The 25,473-nt window shown below is 44.3% G+C and overlaps 1 protein-coding gene across 4 annotated transcripts; it reads right to left on the reverse strand.

Annotated features, from left to right (window-relative positions):
* Positions 1-12,933: 12,933 nt before the first annotated feature.
* Hyou1 (hypoxia up-regulated 1) lies at positions 12,934-25,359 on the reverse strand. Of its 4 annotated transcripts, none has more exons than XM_026403471.2 (26): positions 25,326-25,359; positions 24,346-24,443; positions 24,041-24,134; positions 23,778-23,856; positions 23,499-23,653; positions 23,299-23,375; positions 22,823-23,004; positions 22,444-22,559; positions 20,132-20,324; positions 19,843-19,977; positions 19,647-19,729; positions 19,370-19,502; positions 19,003-19,190; positions 18,582-18,720; positions 17,922-17,982; positions 17,690-17,769; positions 17,101-17,283; positions 16,803-16,975; positions 16,604-16,691; positions 16,372-16,494; positions 15,878-16,011; positions 15,665-15,749; positions 15,267-15,507; positions 15,131-15,181; positions 14,506-14,556; positions 12,934-14,377 (listed from the first exon to the last, which is right to left on the reverse strand). In XM_026403471.2, exons 2-26 carry the CDS (start codon positions 24,434-24,436, stop codon positions 14,319-14,321), a joined length of 2,994 nt encoding a protein of 997 aa, XP_026259256.2. In that variant the 5' UTR covers positions 24,437-24,443; positions 25,326-25,359; the 3' UTR covers positions 12,934-14,318. The 4 variants fall into 4 exon arrangements, with proteins under 4 accessions (XP_026259256.2, XP_026259254.2, XP_026259257.2 ...); XM_026403469.2 differs by lacking the exon at positions 25,326-25,359 and adding an exon at positions 25,191-25,293; XM_026403472.2 differs by lacking the exon at positions 25,326-25,359 and adding an exon at positions 25,246-25,292.
* Positions 25,360-25,473: the final 114 nt, after the last annotated feature.

Below are 25,473 nucleotides of genomic sequence, written 5' to 3' on the forward strand. Positions count from 1 at the left end.
GCTGAGTTATTTCTCTGTATTCTTCCTTCAGTTTCCTTAAGTAAAATATGGACTATATAACCTGTCTGGGTATGGCTGCGGGAATTAAATGAGAAAACACTCCAAAGTACATTACAATCAGGACCCAGTAGGAACCTCAATGTTAATTTGCTGCTGCTGCTTCTTTTCTTTTTCTTCTCTTCCTCCCCCTCCTCTCCCTCCTCCTCCTTCTCCTTTTTTTTTTTTTTTTTGATACCAGGGATTGAACCCAGAGGTGCTTAACCACTGAGCCATATCCCAAACCCTTTTTATTTCTTATTTTGAGACAGGGTCTCATTAAATTGCTTAAGACCTCCCTAGATCGCTAAGGCTAGCTTTGAATTCGCAATCCTCAAGATTTACAAGCCGCTGGGATTACAGGCATGTACCAGCATGCCCAGCTACTAATTTGCTCATTCTTTTTTCCCCAAGAACGTTATGGAAAAGAAAGGATAAGATGCTATCCCAAAGAAATAAGGCCGACTTTACAAAGATATAATAAAAAGTTAATGTGTGAGCAGGCCTGTAGTCTCCCACTACTCCAGAAGCTGAGGCAGGAGGATCCTCTTGAGCCCAGGTTGAAGACCAGCCTGGGCAATGCAGCAAGACCGCAACAAAAAAAAAAAAAAAAAGGAAAGAAAGAAAAAGCTAATGTAACTAAATGCAGTTCATGTCACATGTGAATAAATGCAGTTCATGTCACATGCTTGAAAAAGAAGCTATAATTATGGTACTTTTTTTCCTAATAGAAAAGTTTTAAGGGGCTCAGTGATAGAGCGCTCGCCTAGCACATGCAAGGCCCTGAGTTCCATCCTCCGCACTACATAAAAATAAATAAATAAAGGTGTGGGAGACCAACCTCATGACTGAGTTAATTCCCCTGCTGGGCAATGTGGTGTTAGGCACCCAAGCTGCTAGACTGCCCCACCCTTCTAGGGTTCTAGTGTGTGGGGGGCGTGTCTTGCTACAGCCCCATGGGTGAAGCTACGCTCACCTGTTCCTTTGTAATATCACCCCTTGCCCTGTTTGGGGTAGAACTTCCATGGAAGTGCCTTGTGTGTGTCCCCTTCTCTTACTGTGCCCTTGGGTGTGGCCTACCCAGATGTCAGTCAACCTGCTGACAGTGGACATCATGAAGCTAGACTCAGCCCCCTGAAAACTGACCCTTTGCCTCATTTGAATGGCTTCTCCTCAATATAGGGGTCAGCATGTGCTCTCGCACTCTCTCTCTCTTCCTGAGGACCCTTAAGGTCAGAGGAGTGGTCACAGTGACGACCCCAAAGGAAAAGGTATTTGTGTCTCTTGTGTGGTTATTTCACACAGCCCAGTCAGCCCAGTTCAACTGGAGTAACCCCTGAGCCTTTTAGTCATGAGAACAGAAACCCTGCATAAAGGTATTGTGTCCAACTACAAAAAAAAAGTTTTAATATTCACTTTCAGTAAAATAATGAGACTGGGAATTATACCAATAATATTTTAAAATATACATGACTTATCTACACTATGCCACATATTGTAAGAATAATCTTCACACTATAATAATCCTAAGAGGTGGCATTTGTAAGAAAAAAGCACAAAAATAGTTTATAGAAGAAAATATCTTAAACAAAAATATCTAAAGCAGTTTCACAATTTCAAGTTACCATATGCACTTTATAAACATACACTCATTATCAACTCAAAGCCAATTACTACAAGAAAATACAGTAAAAAATTTTTTTCAGTGTAAACATACCAACTTAAATTGTTATCAACTGACTTAAGACAACTTTAATAAGTCACAATTTGAATCCCACAATATAAAAATGATCCTCCAACGACTTTAAATTAACTTCAAATAAAAAGTAACCAAATTGTCCTTTTTTTAAAAAAAATTATAATATTTTTAGTTATAGATGGACACAATATCTTTATTTTGTTTATGTATTTTTATGTGGTGCTGAGGAACCCAGTGCCTCACATGTGCTAGGCGAGAGCTCTACCTACCTACCTACCGCTGAGCCACAACCCCAGCCCTAAAAGCTTTTTTTTAAAATAAAAATATTTATAGTTCTAAGGCTTTGTAATTATAACTATGTGATTTGGAGCACACATATGTATATAAAATGAATAAGATACACTAGAAACAGACACATCTGATGTTATTGTTGAACCACTATGCAAAGAAAAGACCACCGACTCCAAATTTAAGCCAAATCAAATCAAGTTTATATTTGTACACAAAGAGAGCTGACCAGCGACTTCCTCAGCCAAAATTTCAGGGCCTGAGGACAGCCTAGCTCTCTGGGAAGAAAAGGTTTATATAGCACAAAAAGTTAAAAAGGGGGTGTCTTGGTAACTTACAACTAACAGGGTTCTGGCAAATGTAATACAAGGGGAGATAGCAGATTAATGATCTTCATGGCATGATATTTCAAGGTAGGGAGTCAATTCGGATCCCAACATCAGAATTTATGAGGTGCCGTTGAGATTTCAGAAAGGGTTTTTATCTAGTCAAGGGGAGCCAGGATTTATGAGTCCACCACTAAGGTTTTAGAGAGGGTTGTTATCTGGTTAAGGAGAGACAGGTATGGGTGAGTTCAGAGCACCGGCAGGAATTCCAAACAAGTTTAGAAATCTCAGTAATTTATAGTAAAACAGAAATTAACTTTTCATGACTTTGTGATGAGATAGATGGCTCCCAATCTTAAAATGGAATTAGGCTGGGCTCATCAGTTATGATACAGAAGACATTCCAAATCAATGGGGGGAATAAATGAATTAATAAGTGGCATAAATTGTCTAGCTATTTAGAAAAAATCAAGCTGGATCTCCACTGTGCATCCCACACAGAATAAATCCCAGAGAAATTAAAGAATACCATTTAGCTGTGTGTGGTGGCGCACACCTGTAACCCGAGTGACTCAGGAGTCTGAGGCAGGAGAATCACAAGTTTAAAGCCAGCCTCAGCAATTTAGCAAGACTGTAAGCAACCTAGTGAGACCCTGTATCAAAAAAAATAAAAAGGGCTGGAGATGTGGCTTAGTGGTAAGCACCCATGGGTTCAATCCCTGGTACCAAAAAACAAACAACAAAAAAATCCTATTTAAAAAAATAAGTTCTCCAAATGAATCTCTGGCTGAGAAAGAACTTTCCAATTTTAAAAACAACTAAAGAGGGCTGGGGATGTGGCTCAAGCAGTAGCGCGCTCGTCTGGCATGCGTGCGGCCCGGGTTCGATCCTCAGCACCACATACCAACAAAGATGTTGTGTCTGCCAAGAACTAAAAAATAAATATTAAAAATTCTCTCTCAAATTCTCTCTCTCTCTCTCTCTCTCTCTCTCTCTCTCTCTCCTCTCACTCTCTCTTTAAAAAAAAATAAAAAATAAAAACAACTAAAGAGCTGAGCATGGTGGCACACAACTATGATCCCAGTTACTTGCTGAGTCAGGAGGATTGTGAGTTCAAGGCTAACCTAGGCAATTTAGCCCAACCTTGTCTCAAAATAAATAAACAAATAAGGGCTGGGGGTGTAGCTCAATGGTAGAGCACTCCTGGATACAGTCCCCAGTACCATATAAAAGACAAAAAAATATATACAACAATCACCAAAAACCCTGAAGAAATCACTGGGCACTGGGATGTAGCTCAGTGGAAGAGCACATGCTTAGAATGCATGATGGTCTGGATTTGATCCCCAGTCCAGGAAAGGAAGAAAAAAAAAAAAAAAAAACTAAGAAAAGAAAAACAAAAAAAAATTCATCCAAGAAAAGAACATTAGATTTGACCATTAAAAGATAATAGTAATAATGACTGAAGATATTTTTGACAAGAAGTAACTAGCATGGGCTGCTGGCTTCTAGTCCCAGCACAAACCCCCTGTCAGAAGTAGAAGGGAGGGCTGGGTTTGTGGCTCAGTGGTAGAATGCTCACCTAGCACATGTGAGGCAATGGGTTCAAGCCTCAGCACCACATAAAAATAACCAGGCGCAGTGGCACTAGCCTGTAATCCCAGCAGCTCAGGAGGCAGAGGCAGGAGGATAACGAGGTCAAAGCCTACCTCAGCAAAAGGGAGGCACTTAGCAACTCAGTGAGACCCTGTCTCTAAATAAAATACAAAATAGGGCTGGGGATATGGCTTAATGGTTGAGTGCCCTGAGTCCAATCCCTGGTATCCACTCCAAAACAATAAAAAGAAAAAAGAAAAAGAAAGGTATTTTTAAAAAGAAAAAGAAGTAGAAGGAGGAGATGGATCTGGACTTGGTGGCAAATATCTGTAGTCCTAGGTACTTGGAGGTGGACACAGAGGGAAGCCTGGGCAATTTAGTAAGACCCTGTCTTAAATAAATAAATAAATAATAGGAGCAAAGATGGTGCTCCTATCATATTAACATCAAAACGTCGGGCTGGGGATGTGGCTCAAGCGGTAGCGCGCTCGCCTGGCACGCGTGCGGCCCGGGTTCGATCTTCAGCACCACATACAAACAAAGATGTTGTGTCTGCCGAGAACTAAAAAAAAAAAATTAAATAAATATTAAAAATTAAAAAAAAAAAAAAAAAAAACATCAAAACGTGGAGGCATTCTTGGAAAACAGACGATAGGTTTCTGTTTGTTTGAAGAGGGGTGGAGGGCAGTGGGGGGCAGCCTAGAGTGACAGAGATGAGATAGGGTAGGGTAGGAAAGCAGGTAGGAAAGAGTGTGAAGGTCTGCAGCCCTCTCTCCTCATGACCTTGGGCACTCCACTGTTTCCCATTGTTACTATTTAAGGGCAGAAAATAGCATCCAAATGTCAAGAAGTCAGGTGTGTCCTAAGCTTTCAACGAGGTACTGGCTTGCTGGCTGGATCCTAGCATTTTCCCCACTAAGACCTGAGAGGTAAATCTGATAGGCAAAGTAAAGTGGTCCCGGGTGTGAAAGGGATCTCTCCAAGTGGGAGCTGGGATACTTCAGAGGATTTTAATATCAGAAGAATCTCTGCCGTAATCTCATATCCCTTTTTTAAAAAATATTTATTGTTTAGTTTTTGGGGGACACAACATCTTTGTTTGTATGTGGTGCGGGCCGCAGGCATGCCGGGCGAGCGCGCTACCGCTTGAGCCACATCCCCAGCCCCATCTCATATCCCTTGTCCAAACACAACCCTAATCCATGAGGAAGGCATATGCTAGGACCTGGATTTCAGCCCTTCTATACAGGTCCACCAACCAAGGTAGAGAATATCCAGGGAAATATGAGATCAAAGGGTAAAGTCTAGACATCTTGGGAAAGGAATCAATATGAAAGTTAAAAGAAATTGAGGGCTGGGATGTAACTCAGTAACAAAGCATCTGCCTTCCATTCACAAAACCCTGGGTTCAACCCCCAGTTCCAAAAAAGACAAAAATTTGAACTGCTTAGAGTAGACAACGTAGATTAGTGGGCCAAGAATCTAAAATTCAACACATTCATATGCTCAGGTAAAAGATTCATGAAAATATGAGGAAATTCATCAAGGACACTTTTTTTGTGTGTGTACCAGGAATTGAACCCAGGGATAATTTGCCAATAAGCTACATCCCAGTTGTTTTTAAATTTTATTTTGAGACAGGGTCTCACTAAGTTGCTGGGGCTGGCCTCAAATGTGCTGTCCTCCTGTCTCAACCTCCTAAATCACTGGGATTACAGGCATACACTACCCTGTCTACCAAGGATAACTTTTTTTTTTTTTTGTACCAGGGATTGAACTCAGGGGCACTCAACCACTGAGCCACATCCCCATCCCTATTTTGTATTTTATTTAGATTCAGGGTCTCACTGAGTTGCTTAATGCCTCACTGTTGCTGAGGATGGCTTTGAATGTGTGATCCTCCTGCCTCAGCCTCCCTAACTGCCACCATGTGCCACCATGGCAGCGAGAATACTTTTAAGAAGCAAAATGGTCCTGAGGTGGCCAGATTAAGATGGTCTTCCTTGGGGCTGAGGTTGTAGCTCAGTGGCAGAGCACTTGCCTCGCATGTGGAAGGCACTGGGTTCTATCCTCAACACCACATCAAAAATAAAGTAAAGGTATTTTGTCCATCTACAACTGAAAAAAAGAATTTTAAAAGTGATCTTCCTTCACCCTAACTCCCTGCTATTAGCAAAAGTTTTTCTAATAGATAACATCATCCAAAACCTCAAATATTTTGAGTTGTTTACACATGGTGCTTTGCACTCAAAAATAAATAAACCAACATGATTGAAGAAGACAAGAATTAAGTAAACATCAAGGAAAAAGTATGAATGGAAATATACCCAATGAGGGTCCAGAAAATGGAGTTGTCATACACAGATTTTAAATGAATTATAACTAGGTTGGGAATGTAATTCAGTGGTAGAATGCTTGCCTAACATGCACAAAGCTCTGGGTTCCATCCCCAGCACTACAAAAAAAAAAAAAAAAAAAAAAAGAACTGTGATTAATATATCCAAGAAATCAAATGTCCAGCAGACAACTGTAAATTATAAAAGAGACTACCTTTGTCCATTTTCTGTTGCAGATAACATTACTACAAACTGGCTAAGTTATAAAGAAAAGAGATTTATTTTGGCTCATGATTCTAGAGGTCCAAGGTTCATGGACCACATCTAGTGATGGCCTTCTTGCTGGCAGACTCTCAAGACAGTGAGAGACAGGCGTGTGTATATCTTTTGGTCTCTCTCCTTTTTCTAAAGTCACCAGTATTTATCTAATCCCAATCAACTCTAAAGTCCCCACCTAATAGGCCATAATTATAATGACAGTAAAAGTAAATAGGTTACATACATCTATAGTCATTGGATCCTTGACAAAGGTGCCAAAAACATACATTAGAGAAAAGACAGTTTTGTTTTGTTTTGTTTTGTTGTTGTTGTTTTGGTACTGGGGATTGAACCCAGAAGCACTTTACCACTCAGTTACATCTCCAGCTCTCTTTCACTTTTTGAGACAGGGCCTCACTAAGTTGCTGAAGCTGTTTCAAACTTGTGATCCTCCTGTCTTAGCCTCCTGAGTAGCTGGGATTACAGGTGTATGCTTTTCTCTGTGCCCAGTGAAAAGACAGCCTTTTTAATAACTGGTGCTGGGACAACTGGATGTCCATATGTAGAAAAATGAAACTAGACCTTTATCTCCCACCTTGCACAAAAACCAACCCAAAATGGATCAAAGACCTAGGAAACTATGCAACTCCTACAAGAAGACATTTTTTAGTGTCAACACTCCAGTATGTAGGAATAGGCAATGACTTTCTCAATAGGACCCTTAAAGCTCAGGATGTAATTCCAAGAGCTAATAAATGGGACAGCATTAGATTTAAAAGCTTCTGCATAGCAAAGGGAAAAATTTGGAATGTGAAGGGAGAACCTAGAGAATGGGAAAAAAATCTTTGTTAACTACTCTTCTGACAGATGATTAATAACTAGAATATATAAAGAGCTCAAAAAACTTTACATCAAAAAGTCAAATAACCCTTGGGCTGGGGATGTGGCTCAAGCGGTAATGTGCTCGCCTGGCATGTGCGGGGCACTGGGTTCAATCCTCAGCACCACATTAAAAAAATAAAATAAAATAAAGATATTGTGTCCACTGAAAAATGAAAAATAAATATTCAAAAATTCTCTCTCTTTCTCTCTCTCTTTAAAAAAAAATCAAATAACCCAAGTAACAAATGGGCAAATGAATTAAACAGACACTTCTCAAAAGAAGAAATACAAATAACCAACAAATATGTGGAAAAATGTTCAATATCATTTAGCAATTAGGGAAATGCAAATCAAAACTATACTGAGATTTCATCTCACACCAGTCAGAATGGCAGCCATCAAGAATACACATAATAGGGGCTGGGGTTGTAGTTTAGTGGCAAAGCACTTGCCTAGCATGTGTGAGGCACTGGGTTCGATCCTTAGCACCACATAAAAGTAAATAAAGGCATGCTGTCCATCTATAGCTACAAAAAAAAAAAAAAGGAATACATATAATAAATTCTGGAGAGGATGTAGAGGAAAAGGAACACTTTCACACTCTTGTTGGGATTGTAAATTAGTTCCACCATTGTGGAAATCTATATGGAAGTTTCCCAAAAGGCTAGGCATGGAACCACATTAGGATCCAGCTATACCACTCCTCAGTATTTATCCTGGAGAATTAAGGTCATCTAACTACAGTGATACATGCATACCCATGTTTATAGCAGCACAATTCACAATAACTAAACTATATCAGCCTAGGTATCCATCAACAGATGAATGGGTAAAGAAAAAGTGGTGTATATACACAATGGAGTTTTATTCAGTCCTACAGAAAAAATAAAATTATGGAATTTGCAGGAAAATGGATAGAACTAGAGACCATTAAGTAAGTCAAACTCAGAAGGTGAAGGGTTGTATGTTTTCTTTCATATGCAGAAGCTAGAGAGGAAAAAGGAAAAGTTGTGTGGTGGCAAACAACTGTAATCCCAGTGGCTCAGGAAGCTGAGACAGGAAGATCACGAGTTCAAAGTCAGCCTCAGCAAAAAGCGAGGCACTAAACAACTCAGTGTAGACTCTGTCTCTAAATAAAATACAAAAAATAGGGCTGGGGATGTGGCTCAGTAGTTGAGTGCCCCTGAGTTCGATCTCTGGTACCAAAATAAATAAATAAATGAATAAAATAAAAAAAGTAAATGGATTAAATACACTTATGAAAAAGAGAACAGGGGCTGGGGTTGTGGCTCAGGGGTGGAGCGCTTGCCTAGCATGTGTGAGGCACTGGGTTCAATCCTCAACACTATTTTTTAAAAAAGATGAATAAATAAAATAAAGGTATTAAAAATAAAAATAAATTTTAAAAAGAAAACAATGTCTCAGAATGGTTAACAAAGGGGAAAAGCTGCTGTCTCTTAATGGCTGCTAAAACTATGAATTCAGAGAAAGACAATTTTTTTCTAACAGAGTTGGTATATTTTTTTCAATATATTTTTTTAGTTGTTGATGAACCTTTATCTTATTTACTTATTTATATGTGGCGCTGAGAGTCCAACCCAGTGCCTCCCACATGTGAACCAGCCCTGGTGTAGTGTATTCTTGTTTATTAAAAATACTCATGTAGGGCTGGTGTTGTGGCGCAGTGGTAGAGTGCTCACCTGGCACGTGCAAGGCCCTGGGTTCGATCCTCAGCACCACATAAGAAACAAATAAAATAAAGGTATTTTGTCCAACTACAACTAAAAATAAATATTAAAAAAATACTCATGTAGCTTTGGGATTTTGAATTGGTGAATATTCATGATGTGTAGAAAAGCACAATATACTCTCTGATCTCAACCACACAAAATGAGATGTTGTGCATGTATACACAGAACCTGGAGGGACACACCCAACTAAGCTGCTTGTGACTGATGACTTTGTTCTTTGTTTGTGTTTTTCTGTTTCCTATAATGCACATATTGGAATTGGGTAGCTGGGAGATAAGAGAAAGAGTGTAGGAAAGAGATTTTTCCCTGCACATCCTTAATAAGTATCTTTCAAAATTTTTTTAAAGAATTTAACCTTCATTTTATTTGTTTGTTTTTATGTGGTGCTGAGGATTGAACCCTGGGCCTCACCTATTCTAGGCAAGCATTCTACCACTGAGCCACAACCCCAATCCGTATCTTTCAAATTTTGAATGCATTATCTGTTCAAAAGAAATACAGTACAATCATACCATGAAATAAAGTATGGATCAAAGAAGAAATCATGAATAGTGTGTTAAGAACGGTGTGCTGTAGTCACAGGATACTTGGAGGGAAAATTACAGACTTACATATTTACATTAGAAAAATGTCTAAAAATTAATTAGGTAAGTGTCCAACTTGAGAATTTTTTAAAAAGATGATAAATCCAAAGAAAGATAGAATCAAAGATAAGAGCAGAAGTTAGCGAAATAGAAAATAGGAGCCCAGTGACTGTAATCCCAGTGATTTGAGAGGCTGAGGCAGGACAGCAAGTTGAGGCCAGTGTGGGAAACTTAGATCCTGTCTCCAAAAAAAAAAACCTAGGATGTAGGTCAATGGTAGAGTACCACCCTAGGTTCAATCCCAGTACTGGAAAAGAAAATGAGGGCTGGGGATGTGGCTCAAGAGGTAGCGCGCTCGCCTGGCATGCTTGTGGCCCGGGTTCAATCCTCAGCACCACAAAGATGTTGTGTCCGCCGAAAACTAAAAAATAAATATTAAAAATTCTCTCTTTAAAAAAAGAAAAGAAAACCCTGTAATATAGTGTATTAATAGTAGACTCTGAGGGGCTGGGGGGCCTGTAGCTCAGTGGCAGAGTGCTTTCCTAGCATGGGTGAGGCACTGGGTTTGATTCCTGGCAACACATAAAAATAAACAAATAAAAGTATTGTGTCCATCTACAACTAAAAAAAAATTTGTTTTTTAATTGCAGACGGAAGAATTTAAAAAGATATTCTGAAAATACTGACCAAGAAAAAAAAAAAGGTGTGTGTGTATGGTGGGAGGAATCTTTACTCTGCCCTGCAAAATTGCATTTATTAGTTTCTCCATCTATAGTACAATTAAAGAGAGCAAATTTAAATAAGTATACTATGCATACACTTTAAAAATCAGATATGATTCAAGTACCATATATTTGAACATTTTAATTGTTTCAAAAAGATAAGTGACAGCGGAATGCATTACAATTCTTATTACACAATTCTTATTACAGCAGTTTTTCATATCTCTGGTCATATATAAAGTATGTAGACACCAATTCATGTCTTCATACATGTACTTTGGATAATGATATCCAACACATTCCACCATCCTTGCTATTTGACCACTTTCAAGTGTGTAATTAAGTGGTTTTTAGTATGTTCATAAGGTTGTAAGGTCATCATCACTAATTAGTGAACATTTTCATAACTAGAAAAGAAACTTAGTACTCTCTATACTCTCCTTCTCCTAGCTCTTGACAATCACTAATATACTTTCCATATCTATGGATTTGCCTATTCTAGACATTTTGTATAAATAGAATAATATGGTCAGTATGTGACCTTTTGTGCTTGGCTTCTGTCACTTAGTATAATGTTTTCAAGGCTCATCCATGTTGCATTATGTATAATAATTTTGTTCCTTTTATGGCTGAATATTCTTTGTGGCTAAATATTGTGTGCATATACTACATTTTGTTTGTTAAATATTAATGGACACTAGGGTTTACCTATTGACTATTGTGAATAATGCTACTACCAATATTTGCATACAAGGATCTCTGTTGAGTTCCTGTTTTCAGTTTTTTGGGGGTATATATCCAAAGTGGAATTCCAGGGTCCCATAATTCTGTAAGTTTTTGAGGAACAAAACACTTTTCCACAGTGTCTGTCCATTTTACATTTCCTCCACCAGTATGCAAGAACTTTAATATCTCTACAATCTCACCAGCTTTCCATGCACAGCCTGCCCCCGGGAACATCCCACACCAGTTAGTACATTTGTTAGTCAATGAACCTACCTGGCAATCATTACTGCCTAGTTAGCAATTTACATTAGCATTTAGTCTTCATGGTGGACATTCTATTTGACAAATATATAATGATATTTCTCACTGTTACAGTATCACACAGAGTAACAAAAAGTGTAGGTTCATGTTGAAGCTAATGTAGCACTTGGTAGAGGGGGGAGGCCAAGTATGTGGGGGCAGGACATATTTCTTTGTACTTCTTGTTCAATTATGCTGAATCTAAAACTGTTCTAAATATAAAAATATTACATATATTTATATATATACATGAAATATGACTTCCAGGTTCAAAACTGAAATTCCTCAACCTTCAGAGAAAAAAATAATTTAGCTGGGTTTGGTGGCACGCATGTGCAATCCCAGGAGCTTGGGAGGCTGAGGCAAAAAGATCATGATTTCAAAGCTAACCTCAGCATCCTAGCAAGACCCTAAGCAACTGAGACCCTGTCTCCACATAAAATATAAAGAGGGCTGGGGATGTGGCTAAGTGGTTAAGCACCTCTGGGTTAAATCCCTGGTACCAATAATAATAATTCAACTTCTTATACATATAAATGATGAAAAAACAATAAGCATCTTCCTTTGGTAAATTACGACTATCTCAACTAATTAACAACCAAATCAGCTGTGCTATGATAAACCTAATCAACACATTCTTGTGGCATAGTAAAAAGAACAAGGGCTTATGGGTCATTATTTAAAATCCTCACTGAAGCACTTAACAGATTCCTTAAACCAATAACGGATCCTCTATGAACTGCAGATTATTGTTTTTGTAAAATAGGGTTGCTACCAGCTGGGCACAGTGGCACTCACCTGTAATCCCAGTGCTTGGGAGGCTGAGGCAGGAGGATGGTGAGTTCAAAGCCAGCCTCAGCAAGAGAGGCACTAAGCAAATCAGTGAGACCCTGTCTCTAAATAAAATACAAAAAGATAGTGCTGGGGATGTGCTCAGAAGTTGAATGCCCCTGAGTTCAATCCCTGGTCCCTCCCTGGCAAAAAAGGGGGTTGCTACCTCCAAAATGGATGTCACAGGGCAGACACAATCGTGTATGCCTATAGTCCCAGCTACTTGGGAGGTTGAGGCAGGAGGCTCACTTGTGCCCAGTTTAGGGCCAACATGGGCAACACAGTAAGACCCTACTATAAATAACAAGAAAACAAGTTACATAAAAAATGGATGAAACAGGGATCTAAAGAATGTTATGGTAAAAGCCAAATTTTGTTTCCAAAAATGAAAAACTACATACAGTAGTAAAACTTCAGTTAATCTTTGGTGGTAGAACTAAAGGTAATTTTATTACACAAACTTCTATATTCTCAGTTTTCTATACTAAACATGCAATTATTTATGTTCAGGAAATAAACATTTAAAAAAAGCAAAGCACAAAAACTGTAGAAAAGAATATTTTATTGAAACAGTTTCTCAATTAACAATGGAGCAAAGTACGATTTGATTCAAACCTGTCCAACCAGCCTCAACTGCTAATGAAATAACTCAAACATACAGAAGATGGGGGTGGGGATGAGACCCTTAGGCCCCTCTCTGCCAATGTGGCAAAAAAAAAAAAAAAAAAAAAAAAAAAAAAGGAGGAGAGGAAGAATAAAATAATAATAAAATGAGAGACAAAACAACTGACACAACCAGGTTTGCCCTTGTCCTGGAACTGGGGTGGCAGCCCTAGCTCCTGCTACAGACAGAATACTGGAGGACAGGCTCCCTAGGCCTCAGCATAGTGGGGAAAGGACCCCCATCCTAGCAGAGCAACATGCACAAGGCAGGCCAGTCCTGATCTTCCTTTACCCACAAAGCCCTCCTCAAAGACTGAGGTGGCATTTTTACATTCACACCATGGTCTCTCCATCCCCCAGGGTCTTGGAATGGGGGCTCACAGTAGAAAGCACATTTTGGTCAGCCCAGGGGGGCAGGGGGAGCGGGAAGGCTCTGTCTGGAAGAGGCAGAACAGCAGGAGAGATGGGGGCAGGTAGTCCTAAGAACCTGGGGTACCAGGCTATTGGGAAGATAAGGATTTTGAGTGTCTGCAGGATGTTCGTAACCATGCCAGCTACTCTACATGGCCTTCCTGGGCCCAACAGCCCACAAGTGGGGGCTTCAGCACTTTCATACATCTCATTGCCTGCAGAGCAGCCGATTCCCTTACCTGCTCCCTGCAAACTCTGGCCACAAGAGGCCAGACATGCTGGTGGTGATACTTGAGATTTACTCCAGCCAGTTCAGATGGAAGGCTCTGGGCAAGGGGCAGGGAACCACCCAACTTGCACCATGAAGCCAAGAAAAAGAATAAAAAAAGGAACCAGATGGAAACTGGGGGGAGGGGTTATGGAAAGAGAAGACCTTGGAAGAAGAAAAGATAGGCACTTGGAAACCAAACCTGGTGACCAAGGCTCTGTAGACACTGGCCCAAATGGGACATTGATTTCATGGTAAAAGGAAGGATGCCCAGAGAAGATGCTCTCCAGTGTCCCAGGACATCCTTCCCACTACCCATATCACCATAAACCACTTCTGACTGTTCTCTCACCTACCCACAGGCAAATAATTAAGACATAATAGTGATTTTTCCCAAATGCAGGGCCAAATGGGTAGGAAACTGGGGGTAGGGAGGGGATCAGAATAAGTTCAGGTTTTAACCACAGAGCTACCCCAGAAGGAACTGATGAGTGGCCCATCCTGCCCCTTCTCCACACTCCCTCCCAGGTGAGAGAGAAGGAATTTGAGCCTATGAAGGCAGGACCAGCCCCTCCCCCAACCCCGATGTATAATAAATAGAGGTGGTAGGAGAAGTGGAGTGGGGAGACTGAAAGTGGGGGTTATAGCTCATCATTCTTCAAAGGCCTCTTCTGTCTTGCTGGCTGCTCCTGTTCAGAGTCTGTTGGCAGTTGGGGAGAGCAAGGAAAGCATGGAAGGTGAAGAGAGGTAAGTGAGCCCCAATTCTTTGCAGATGTTTTCCCTCCAAGCCCACCAGACTGCCCAGCATACTCCAGGTCCCACCCTTACCTACTCCAGGACCTCCCAACTCCAGAGGCTCCGTGTCTTTTGGTTCAGATCCTGCGTTTTGGAAGGAATGGATTAGTTTTAGAAGGAAAGGAGGGGGGAGGGAGAAGCTAAGGAGAGGTTAGAATTTTTAGGCGAGGTGCGGCAGTGTATGCCTGTAATCCCAGTGGCTTGGGAGGCTGAGGCAGGAAGATCCCAAGTTCAAAGCCAGCTTCAGCAATTTAGCAAGACCCTGCCTCTAAAAAAATATAAAAAGGGCCGGGGATGTGGCTCAGTGGTTAAGGGTCCGTGGGTTCAAGCCCAAGTACCAAAAAAAAAAAAAAAAAAAAAAAAAAAAAAAAAAGTCAGCTAGTAAATATTTTAGTGTGTGTGTGTCACATCTGGTCTCTGTTTTTGTTTTTTTTTTTTTAAACGAATACCTCAAGTATTGAGTTTGTTGGGATGAACCCAACTACTATGTATAACTATAAAGCTATAATAATTAAAAAAAAAAAAAAAAAAAAAACTTCAAAAGAGTAAAGGCCATCTACAGTTCATGGGCTGTCCAGAAACAGGCTGTGCCTTCCATTTTGTCTACTCTTAAGCTAATGCAATATTCCCATTCCCAACCATGGTTTTCCCAACTCACGAGTCTCTACTTTCTCAGGTTCTGAAATGGGCTTTGCATCCTCAGTGTGGCCTGGAGGGAAAGCAGGAGTAAGATGAAGGGAAAGGAGGATTCTTCCCTGCCCAACAGAACCTGGAGCCAGGTACCCTGCCCTTACCTGCTGGTGGGGTGACCTTCTCCCCCTGGTCACTGGCACTGGCATTGAGGGGAGGCTCTGTTCGGTTGCCATTCTTGTCCCTGGGCCGGGGTCGGGGCTTGGCAAACTTGGCCTTATTGAGCAGATATTGCACCTCGCGGTCCAAGGCCATCATCTTGGCCTCGATGTCTTTTGAGAGCAACACAGGCTTCTCTGTGGCAGGAAGTTTGGCTTGCTCAGCCATAGTTGCATTTTTCCAGGCCTGTGGGTAAGGCCAGAATAGGCTCAGAGCCAGACAGGGGGAGAACAGGTGTCTCTGTCCCAGATGAAATCAAAGTCCCGCCCAGCCTCAGGCTCTTCCCTCAGACTGAAAGTCACTCGGCCTGTGGACACCAGTTATGTATTCACCCAGTGATTACCCAGGTCTCATTGATGACTTTTTCTAAAGTTGTCATCTCCACCTCAGTAAAGATCTGGTCCATTTCTGGGATAAGCCGGGCGCCCCTGGAACCAGAGAAGAGACAATCAGCCCTGGGGCAGAGGGGTTTGTGCATGGGGAAAATGAAACAGGTGGGAATAGGCTATGGCCTTGGCAGGAATAAACAGTGGAGAAAGGGCACCAGGCCACTCACTTGAGAAACATGCTAGAATGGTTGAGGAGATTGTCGAGGGCAGACAGCCGTTCAGGCCACTTCTTGCGTTCTTCCACTCGGAAAAATAGCCCTTGGCACAACTTCCTCAGTTCGGCCAGCTTCTCCTTCAACATCTGAGGTACATGAGGTGGGCAGAGGGGATGACAGGAGAGTCCTAGAGTCAGCCCTGAGTCCTTGTTTTATTTGGCGCTGGGGACTGAACCCAAGGACTCATGAATGTGGGGCTGGCACACTATCACTGAGCTCCTCTTATTTTGAGTCTAGCTCTATTTGCCTACGCTGGACCCAAACTCCTGGGCTCAAACGATCCTCTGGCCTCAGCCTCCCAAGTAGCTGGGACTTCAGGTGTACACCACTGTGCTCAGCCTAATTCCTTGCTTATGGCTTGCACCCTAGCTTTTCTCACTCTCTGACCTTGGGAGAGGAAGTTGAGAGCTTTCATCCTGCCCACCACTTCATGGGAGGCCCCTCACCACAGTGGTGGCCCCAAAGCCCTCATCCTCCAGCCAGGTAGATGCAGCACTGAGTTTCCCAGAGATCTCCTCACGCTGTTCCTCAGTGGACACTTCCTGGTACTCAGGCTGGTACAGCTTATCCTAGCAAAGGACACAAATGCATGCATGCAGTGAGTCAAGGGCAAGGCTCAGAGCCGGTTCCTTCAATCCAAGTGCCAGGGGGAAGGGGATGCTGCTCCAGCCTGCCAACCTGGGTCTCAAAGATGAAAGCTTCCAAGCTGTTGGCCGCTTTCTCCCGTTCCTGCTTCTCTAGGTCTCGGAAGGTCAAGTCCTCAAGTCTGTGGAACAAAGAAGCAGGGATGTAGGAGAGGTAGGCTAGAACTCGGACCCCTCCCAGTACACCATTCCACATTGTGCCTACTTCACACATGAGTACAGTCTTTACTTACTTCTGCACTGAACGAGCCAGCTCATCCTCAGGCAAGTCAGGCAGGTCCAAAACTACCAGCTCCACCCCAATCTCCTCTACCATCCTCTGCTTCCGGGCAGGCTTTTGCTTCTTCTCTTCTTCAGGGGCTGGAGGGCCACCCTCAGGTTCTGCCTCCCCCTTCTCACTGGATTTCTGGATGGCAAGAGTTGGGGACATCAGAAAAGGCCTCTGCCTTCTCCACCAGGTAAGTAATAAAGAGGCATCCATCCACTCCCTTTGTCCCTAGGTCCACTGGCCTTCCCCGACCTATAGCTCACCTGGGCCTCAGACTTGTCCCCACTTTCTTTTTCAGGAGGCTTTTCTCCCTCAGGAGTGTCCTCTTTAGGCTCAAGGGGTGGAGTCTGAGAAGTATCCTCCACTGGGGCCTCAGCTTCCTCCTTGAACTCCGCCTGCTCCCCAGGCTCATCCTTGGTCCCCTCAGCAGGACTCTCCTCTTCGTCCTGGAAAACAATGACAGGCACCTCATATTACAATCACTAGAAGAGTTTGTGGGCCAGGCCTGGCCTCAGTCACACCAGCTCCTCTGCTCTAAAGGGGATCTCCACTGATGACACAGCTTGGGGGTAGACAGATGACAACCACAGGGACAGAGTCAGGACTTTTTGGTCTGTAGCAGTGTAGCTGGCAAAGGGAGAGCATCTGGGCATGAGAGAAATGAGCTTTGGGTTCTGGTACACAGAATGGCTCCCAGTACAGAAGAATAACAGGAAATGCTAAACCTGGCACCAGCTAAGGGGGAAGATGAGGTCCTCTGCATCCCTGGCAGCTGGGATGTCCACCTGACTCCCTGTCTCTGCTGTTGCTACCTGCCTCCACACTGCTCTCCAGGCTCCATCCTGAGCTTACCTGGACAGCATCGGTCCCATTTTCTTTGGTGTCTGGTGTGGTACTACCTCCAAACAGGCTGGAAATGGTGTTTCCAAGTTCTAGGGGAAAGGAAGCCCAAAAGATCAAAAGGGAACCACACAGTGACTTGACCCTGATCCAAGGACAAAGCCCTGCCCACCTCCCAAGCTATACATGAGTACATTTCCATTTGTGCATGCTCACTCACACATATGCACATACTCATCCTTACTGGTAAGAGTAGATTCCTCCTCTGGGCTGTCCTCCACCAGGGTCTCAAATACAGATTCCACCTGAAGACAAGGTTCAATATAAATACAAATACCAACCCATATTTCTTCACAAACACCCTACCATGGTGAATGCCTGCTTATGCATGCTTTGGGCCTGGCAGCTGTGCTGGCCTAGTCTCTCACCTACCTTTTCTAAGGACTCCTAACCCCTTTAATTATGAGCCCAAGGACAGGATCATAGCTTCTCTTTTCCCCTCAGAGCCTTTCATGTCTCCATGGGTCATCATTTCCCAAAGTTATGTGCCAGAAGATATCAGGCCCAGAACTATTCTTCAAAAATAGGTTTCTCAGACCAGGGGTGTAGCTCAGCAGCAGAGCCCTTACTCAGCATGTGCATGGATCCCCACTATCACCAAAAAAAAAAAAAAAAAAAAAAGGTTCTTACCCATTCTATAGTTCCTTCTAAGCAAGTTACAAAGTCCATAAGCATGTATAGGCCATGCAAAGGGCCCCACTAGAGGGCCTCAGAGGTTTGCTAACCCTGTTATCTACAGCCAAGATTGATCTGAATCTAAAACCCTTTTCCTATGGAACCCACTCTCGCAAAGGCTGGCAAAGCCAGGTCCCTGCCCTGCACACAGGTCTCCTTTTGCTCTCACCCTATCTAGACTGAGCACACCACTCTCATCCAGGTTGAAGTGTGCCTTGATGCCCTTGGACTCGTAGTCTGGATACTTTTTGAAGCTCTCACCCACACCTTTTAGCTTCACTGTGGTCAGATTATGGGAGCCAAATACCCTAGTTGAGAGGGAAAAAAGAGTTTGAGGAAACCCACCCATCCCACATCCAATACCAGGTTATATAGCCTTAGGGCCCCAGAGGTCAGGGGCACTACCCAAGGAAGTGCTCAGAGGATGGAAGCACTCCTAGGAGAGGCTGCTTACAACCTCACTCTAACCCAACTACCTGCTTCCCACTTCAGCCCTGCAGGCCCCACATCTCCCTCCCCCAAATCCTTAAGTCATCTGACAGCCACACCACCCTTCCCTGGAACTCTCATCCTGCTCCACCGCCCCTCACCGAAGATCCTCAGGCCCCAGGAAGCCCAGGTCACCGTAGTTGATGTGAAAGTTGAAATCATGGCTGTAGCGGTTAAAGGTGATGACTTTGCGTTGAGGGTATGGCCCCATTCGAGAGAAGAGCACACGCTTATTGTGCTTTAGGCTGCGAACGCCAGGCTCATCCTCAACCTCCCTTGTGAACTCTACCTACACAGCAGGCAGAGAAGGCACACTGGAAAACTAGAGCAGGTTGTGGGGCAGGGATGGAGGGTCTCACTCGACATTGGGATGGAGGGGGTCTCTCAGCAGGAACACAATGGGACAGGCTAGTGTGGGCAAGAGAGGTAAAGGGAACTCATCTCCTGATCAGAGAGAAGTTCACTCACCAGGATGGGGTAGACCACTGCATCGCGGACAACGAATGGCTTCACCTTGAAGGCTTTGCTCAGTGCAGCTGCCTGGTACACAGCCCCCATGGCGGCTGCTTCATCTGCGTTGATGTTCTTGCCTAGCTCCTCCCTATGAGAGTCCCAGACTTCAGTGCCATCCACCCAGGAGCCAGGATTTTCCCCGCCTCAGCCCTCCAGCTGCCCAGCCCTGCAGCAATGTCCTGAGCAGAAGTAGGCCCCATGCACCGCCCCCCCCCCCCACACACACACTCACTTGCCCACAGCCTTCAGCAGCACCTCCTGAACCTTGGGGACCCGAGTGGCCCCACCCACCAGGATCACCTGTTCAATTTCATCCTGCAGTAGGGAAAGAAAAGGAAGTGTGACTGTAAGCAGTTAATGCTCTTCTCCAACACTGACCCTTCCCCTTGACATCCACCTGTCCTCCCTGCTTCCCGCTACACCCTCACCAAGCTCATTTCAGCACTCTGTAGGGCCTGCTGGACAGGCCCAGGCACCTGCTCAAACAAGTCTGCACACAGCTCCTCAAATTCCGCTCGGGTCACTTTTGCCTTGAAGTCCACATCATCCATCAGGCCCTCGATCTAGGGGAGATGAAGGGTATCAGAGGGTTCTTGACCAGATCCTGCTCTCTGGGTGGGCAGGGTAAATCCAGAAGACTAGAAATTTGGGAGAATGGCAGGGCTCTCCATTCTCTGGGTGGGGCAAATTTGTCCTCAAGCAGCTCCAAGTGGGCACCTGGGCCATGTGGTCAGCGTTGGCACTCAGGACAGTTTTGAGTCGATTTGCCTCCCGCAGCAACTTGGCCATGGCACGTGGGTTCTCCCGCACATCTTTGGCTCTCTGGCCCTTGCGCTGTTCATTAAAGAGCCCAGCCAGGTGCTCACGTAACCGAAGCTCCATTTCCAGGCCCCCCAGGGTACGGTCAAACCTATAAGGAAAGGGAGCAGAGAAGATGTGAGGAATACAATGTCTCTTCATTGGCTCAGGAGCCTGAATCTCATCCCCAGGTGGTACCCTGAAGTTGTTTCAGGGACCCTATTCACCCCCAGTTCTCCAAGTATGGACATATCTTCTATCCTCAACTTTTCACAGCACACTTGACACCTTACAGTGGCAGCTCATCCACCCACTCATTCAACACCATTCACTGAGTATTAACTATGTATTTGTTTCTGGAAATACATAGGGAGGAACTGGGGGATAAACATGGTCTTTGCTGTCAAGAAGTTTCTAATCTAATAGCTGAATGACCCTGCTAATGTGAAATCGTAATCATTCATGTGTTATAAAGGAAAAGCAGATGAGGCTTATAGAACATGCGAGAGGAGATCTGTGCTATTCAAGGATGTCAAGCTGTCTTGAAGAACTGATGCTTGAATTGAAACCTGAAGGATGAGCTGGATTTAACTATGGGAAGAAAGGAAAGAACACTCTAAACAGAGGGAACAGCCTAAACAATAGTATAAAGAAGGAAGAATGTGACAAATTCCAAAGAGTGTAAGTATGCCAAGCATCAACGAATAAGAGGGTTTGGCTACTCGAGGGAGGCAGGTGATACAGGCACAAGGGAATTTTTAAAGAAATAGGTTAAAATCAAATCAGTATTTTGTTTTAGCAGTGCTGGGGATCAAGCTCAGGGCCTCAAGCATGCTAGGCAAATACTCTACCACTGAGGTACCTTTCCAGCCCATTAATCTGAAATTTTTTTTTGGTTCTGGGTATTGAACCCAGGGGGTACTTAACTACTGAGCCACATCCCCAGCCCTTTATGTTTTGAGACAGGTCTTGCTAAGTTGCTTAGAGTCTAGCTACATTGCTAAGGCTGACTTTAAACTTGTGATCCTCCTGCCTCAGACTCCCAAGATAGTGGGACTATAGGTGTGTACTACTGCACCCAGATAGATCTCAGTTTTAAAGAACCACCTGCTAACTTGCAATATAAAGAACTAAAAAGGGGAGCTGGGGTTGTAGTTCAGCGGTAGAGCGCTCACCTAGCAAGTGTGAGGCTCTGGGTTTGATCCTCAGCACCACATAAAAATAAATAAACAAAATAAAGGCATTATATCCAACTACACCTAAAAAGTAAATATTAAAAAAAAAAAAAAAAGAACTAAAAAAGGATGTCACTAGAAGCCGGGAGATTTTTTTTTTTTTTTTGGGCACTGGTAGGGGCCCTCTACCACTGAGCTATACCACATACATCCCCCTACTTCTTTAAATTTTGAGACAGGGTCTCACTAAGTTGTCTAGGATATACTTGAACTTGAGATCCTCCTGCCTTAGCCTCCTGAGTTGCTGACATTATAAGTACCCAGCCAGGGCAATCTTTTTTTTTTTTCGTTTCTTTTTTTAATTCTGCAGGTAAGAAGTCACAGTAGCTTGTTCTGGGGTAGTCGTGAAAAGTTACAGAAAAAGATGGGTTCAAGAAACACAATGAGGCTGGGGTTATACCTCAGTGGTAGAGCACTTGTCTTACACATGTGAGGCACTGGGTTCAATCCTCAGCACTACTTGTAAATAAATAAATGAATGAATGAAATAAAGGTACTGTGCCCATGTTAAAGAAAAACAAAGAAACACAATGAGGTGGGTGCTGCATATTCCATGAAATGGAGGCTGAGGCAGGAGAAGGATCCCAAGTTCAAATCTATTCCCAGCAACTTAGAGAAACTGTCTCAAAATAAAGGGCTGGGGATGTAGCTCAGAGGCTAAGTGCCCCTGGGTTCAATCCATTATACCAAAAAAAGAAAAAAAAAAAAAAAAGAAAGAGACAAACAAAAAGAAAAACGACCACAGTTGACAAATGAAGTAAAGTAGATATTTTTACCATAAAATAAAGGAGCTTAAAAAAAAAAAAAGACTGAATTTGACACTCTGCATATGGCCTGAATTCTCATGGATTTTAAGTCCAGGAACCTCCCTGCCTCTCAGTATTCCCCAAATTGTCCCCCTTACTCTTTGGGAGGGCTCACCCCACCATGACTAATGCTTTATCCAAGAGAGGATCCCTGACCTGAGGGTCTTAACTTTTCTCAGCTCCAGCTTACCCCACGCCCCGGATCTGTAGCTGTGGTTGCATCCCAGCTTCCTTGGTCTTCACAGTCTGGTAGGTCACGATGGTACACACGGTGCTGCCTGACCCCATGTCATAGAACATGATATTCTATGAAGACATCAAGGTAACTGTCATAAGAACTTTATCAAATACCAGGTGGCATGCCTACCTATCTGCCTGCATCCAAGAAGCTGCCCAACTCTCAAAAACAAAAACAAACAAACAAAAAAAAACTGAATAGTTTCAATGGGGGCTGAGAGGAGGCTGCTGTATGGGCCAACCATGCAAACAAGATGCAAAATGGGCCAAATGACTTGCAACCTCAGACTCAGCTATCTTGCATGTCTGGTCAAGAGGCCTCTCTGGCTCACCTGTGCAGTGGCATTGATATCCTTCCGACGGAAGACACCGTAGCTGAGGGCAGTGGCAGTGTTGTCATTGATGAGCTGCAGTACTTTAAGGCCAGCCATTCGGGCAGCTTGCAGCACAGCTCTACGCTCAGCCTGGTTGAAGAAGGCTGGCACAGTGATGACAGCATCCTTGATGGGCTGCTCTACAGAGGACAACAGAACAGAGTCCCACCTGTTCCATACCTTAGATAAAGTGTGACATTTTGGGCCAGATAATTCTCTGATGTTGGGGGCTATCCTGCACATTGCAGGATGTTTAACAGTATCACTGGCTTCTACCCACTAGAGGACACTGTTCCATATCCCTAGTTTTGACAACCAAATATGTGTTCAGACACTGCCCGATGTACCCTGGGAGGCAAAAATGGCCCCATTTGAGAATCAAGGTTTTAGATTCCAGGGAGCCTGGCTCCCCCTGTCTCCACCTTGATACTCACCTGCGAAATCTTCAGCCAGGGACCGGGAGTAATTGAGAACCATGCCTAAAACCTCCTCAGGTGAGAACTGAAGCTGCCTGAGAGAAGGAGGGGTAGTTGGAGCAAGGAGAATCAAATAATAAGGCAGGACAATCATGAATGCTTGCCCTTAAGGACCCCAGTAGGGCTGCTGAGCCCGCTTTTTGCAATAGAACACTCACGGGCTGATCTGGAAGTATACAGTCTGCCTCTGTGGGTCAAAGCTTAGCTCATGCTCTGGAAAACGGGCCCGATACAGGGCCACATGGGGGTTATCTGCCTGTTTCCCTAGAAGGTGCTGGAAATAACGTAACGTAGCCTTTGGGTTCTTGATGGCCTGAAAGGAGGTAAAGAAGAAGCAGAGTGTTAGGTGCTCAGGCCAAGATTGGTTGCCTTACATCACAGAGATCAATAAAGGAACAACTGAATCCACCACTCTTTGAAGGGGGCTGCTGACTCACCATGCCTGCTGCAGTGTCTCCAAAGAATCTTTCATTTTCTTTTAGGGTCACGGTTACTGGGGTTTTCCTCCGAGATTCCCTGAGGAAAAGAGACATCAGGCCCAGGTACCTGATGTAGGGTAGGAACCCCAGGAGTCTCACTACTCCACACTCATTCATTAATTCAAGACACTAAAGTCTGTTGTGAGCACTATGAGGAACACACACCCACTTGGAGCCCAGAATCTTTCATTGCCCATCCTTGACAGTGGGGTTATCCTCACTTGTTCAAGACAATCTCCATGGGCACTCCAGGTTTGACAATGGCCACCTTCATGGATTCGCTGCCCAGGTCCACAGACATCACTGCCAGCGTGTCTGATGGGAAAACAGTTTGTCAATTAGCCCCATTACTCCCACCTTCCTTTGGGCCCTCTAATAAAAGCATTCCATGTTCCATGGAAAAAGATAGCAAAAAAAAAAAAAAAAAAAGAAAAAAGAAAGAAAAAAGTCTGGGTCCAGTAGCTGTAAAATCTTCTGACCCTTGCACCAATCATTTCTTCTGTTGATCCCTCTGCAGTGTACATACCACTCAGCGCCAATAGATCTGCCAACAGGACAGCCATCAAGACCCAACAGGCTAGCTTCCTTGGCCTCTGCCTTCTGACTGTGGCTGCCATTATGCCCCTGGAGGAGGAGGAAAAAACACTTGAAACTGAATGCCATGAGCAGAACTGCATCCCAGAACAGAGCAGTCTACAGTCCTTCCCTCTTGATGGGTTCCAACTGTTCTAATCATCTCAGAGTGTCCACTGAAAAGCCCAAAGAGCATCAGTTTTGGCTCCACCACATCTCTAAACAGAGAAGGTAATAGGTCAAGAGGATGGAGACAAGGGCCTTAGGTCCACTGCACTACCAGTAACTGGCACACCACAGTTCCATGCAAGCTGTCAGGATCCCGGGTTGGGGCCGAGGCTCAACTATCTCCTCATACCTGGAGCTCCTAGGTGGCTGGGAAAGCTAGGCTGGGTCAGGACAGGAACTGAGAGGTGATGACGTTGGGGGTGGTTAAGATAGAACGGCCTGTCTCCTGCTCGGCATCTTTGCGGGTTGTCTCTCCCGCTCCCCTTCCCCATTCCACCCCCTGCCCCGCTGCCCTGAGAGACGATGTGCCGGGTGAGTTAAGGTTACTAGTCGGTGGATATCGAGTTAACACCTAAGTCTCACCTGACGAAGGCGGCCGCTCTTACTCCCGGAAACGCATCCCGGCCCACCCTTAGCGCGTGGGGGCGACCCAGGGCCCGAACTGCTGGGCCCAACGCACCGGCTTCCCTGCGGCCCTCACTCCCGCTACCGACCCGCCCCCGGAGGCAGCACACGCTGTCTCCCCTAAGAGCGGTGGCCGGGCACCCTCTCCATCCCCACTCCAGCTACCTCTGGCCTCCGCTCCAATGGCCCCGACTCTGGGACAAACGCAGCGCGGACGTACCCACGCGGCCAGCTGCGCGCCCCCAGCCCGCGCCCTTCACAACTCCCCTCGTTTTGCAAACTGTTACATTAGCTACCAACCTCTCCGCGGCGTCTCGCGCACCAGCCGGCCCCGGACGCGGCGCGCGCTAATTGGCTCCGCCGCCTTCAGGCCCCGCCTCCTCCGCCCCGGCGCGCGCCTTCATTGGGCCACGTCCTGGACCCGCCCCCGTCTCCGTCTCCCGCACTG

The sequence above is a fragment of the Urocitellus parryii genome, chromosome 4 (genome assembly GCF_045843805.1).
Source record: "Urocitellus parryii isolate mUroPar1 chromosome 4, mUroPar1.hap1, whole genome shotgun sequence".
Lineage (NCBI taxonomy): Eukaryota > Metazoa > Chordata > Mammalia > Rodentia > Sciuridae > Urocitellus > Urocitellus parryii.

Excerpts from the sequence above, each read along its gene's own strand:
- Hyou1 (XM_026403471.2), bottom strand. The coding sequence starts at position 24,436 with ATGGCAGCCACAGTCAGAAGGCAGAGGCCAAGGAAGCTAGCCTGTTGG. Across the intron at positions 17,983-18,581 it reads GTGTGCTCAGTCTAGATAGG|GTGGAATCTGTATTTGAGAC; the intron begins GTGAGAGCAAAA and ends CCTTGTCTTCAG. Across the intron at positions 15,508-15,664 it reads AAGTCATCAATGAGACCTGG|GCCTGGAAAAATGCAACTAT; the intron begins GTAATCACTGGG and ends CCTTACCCACAG.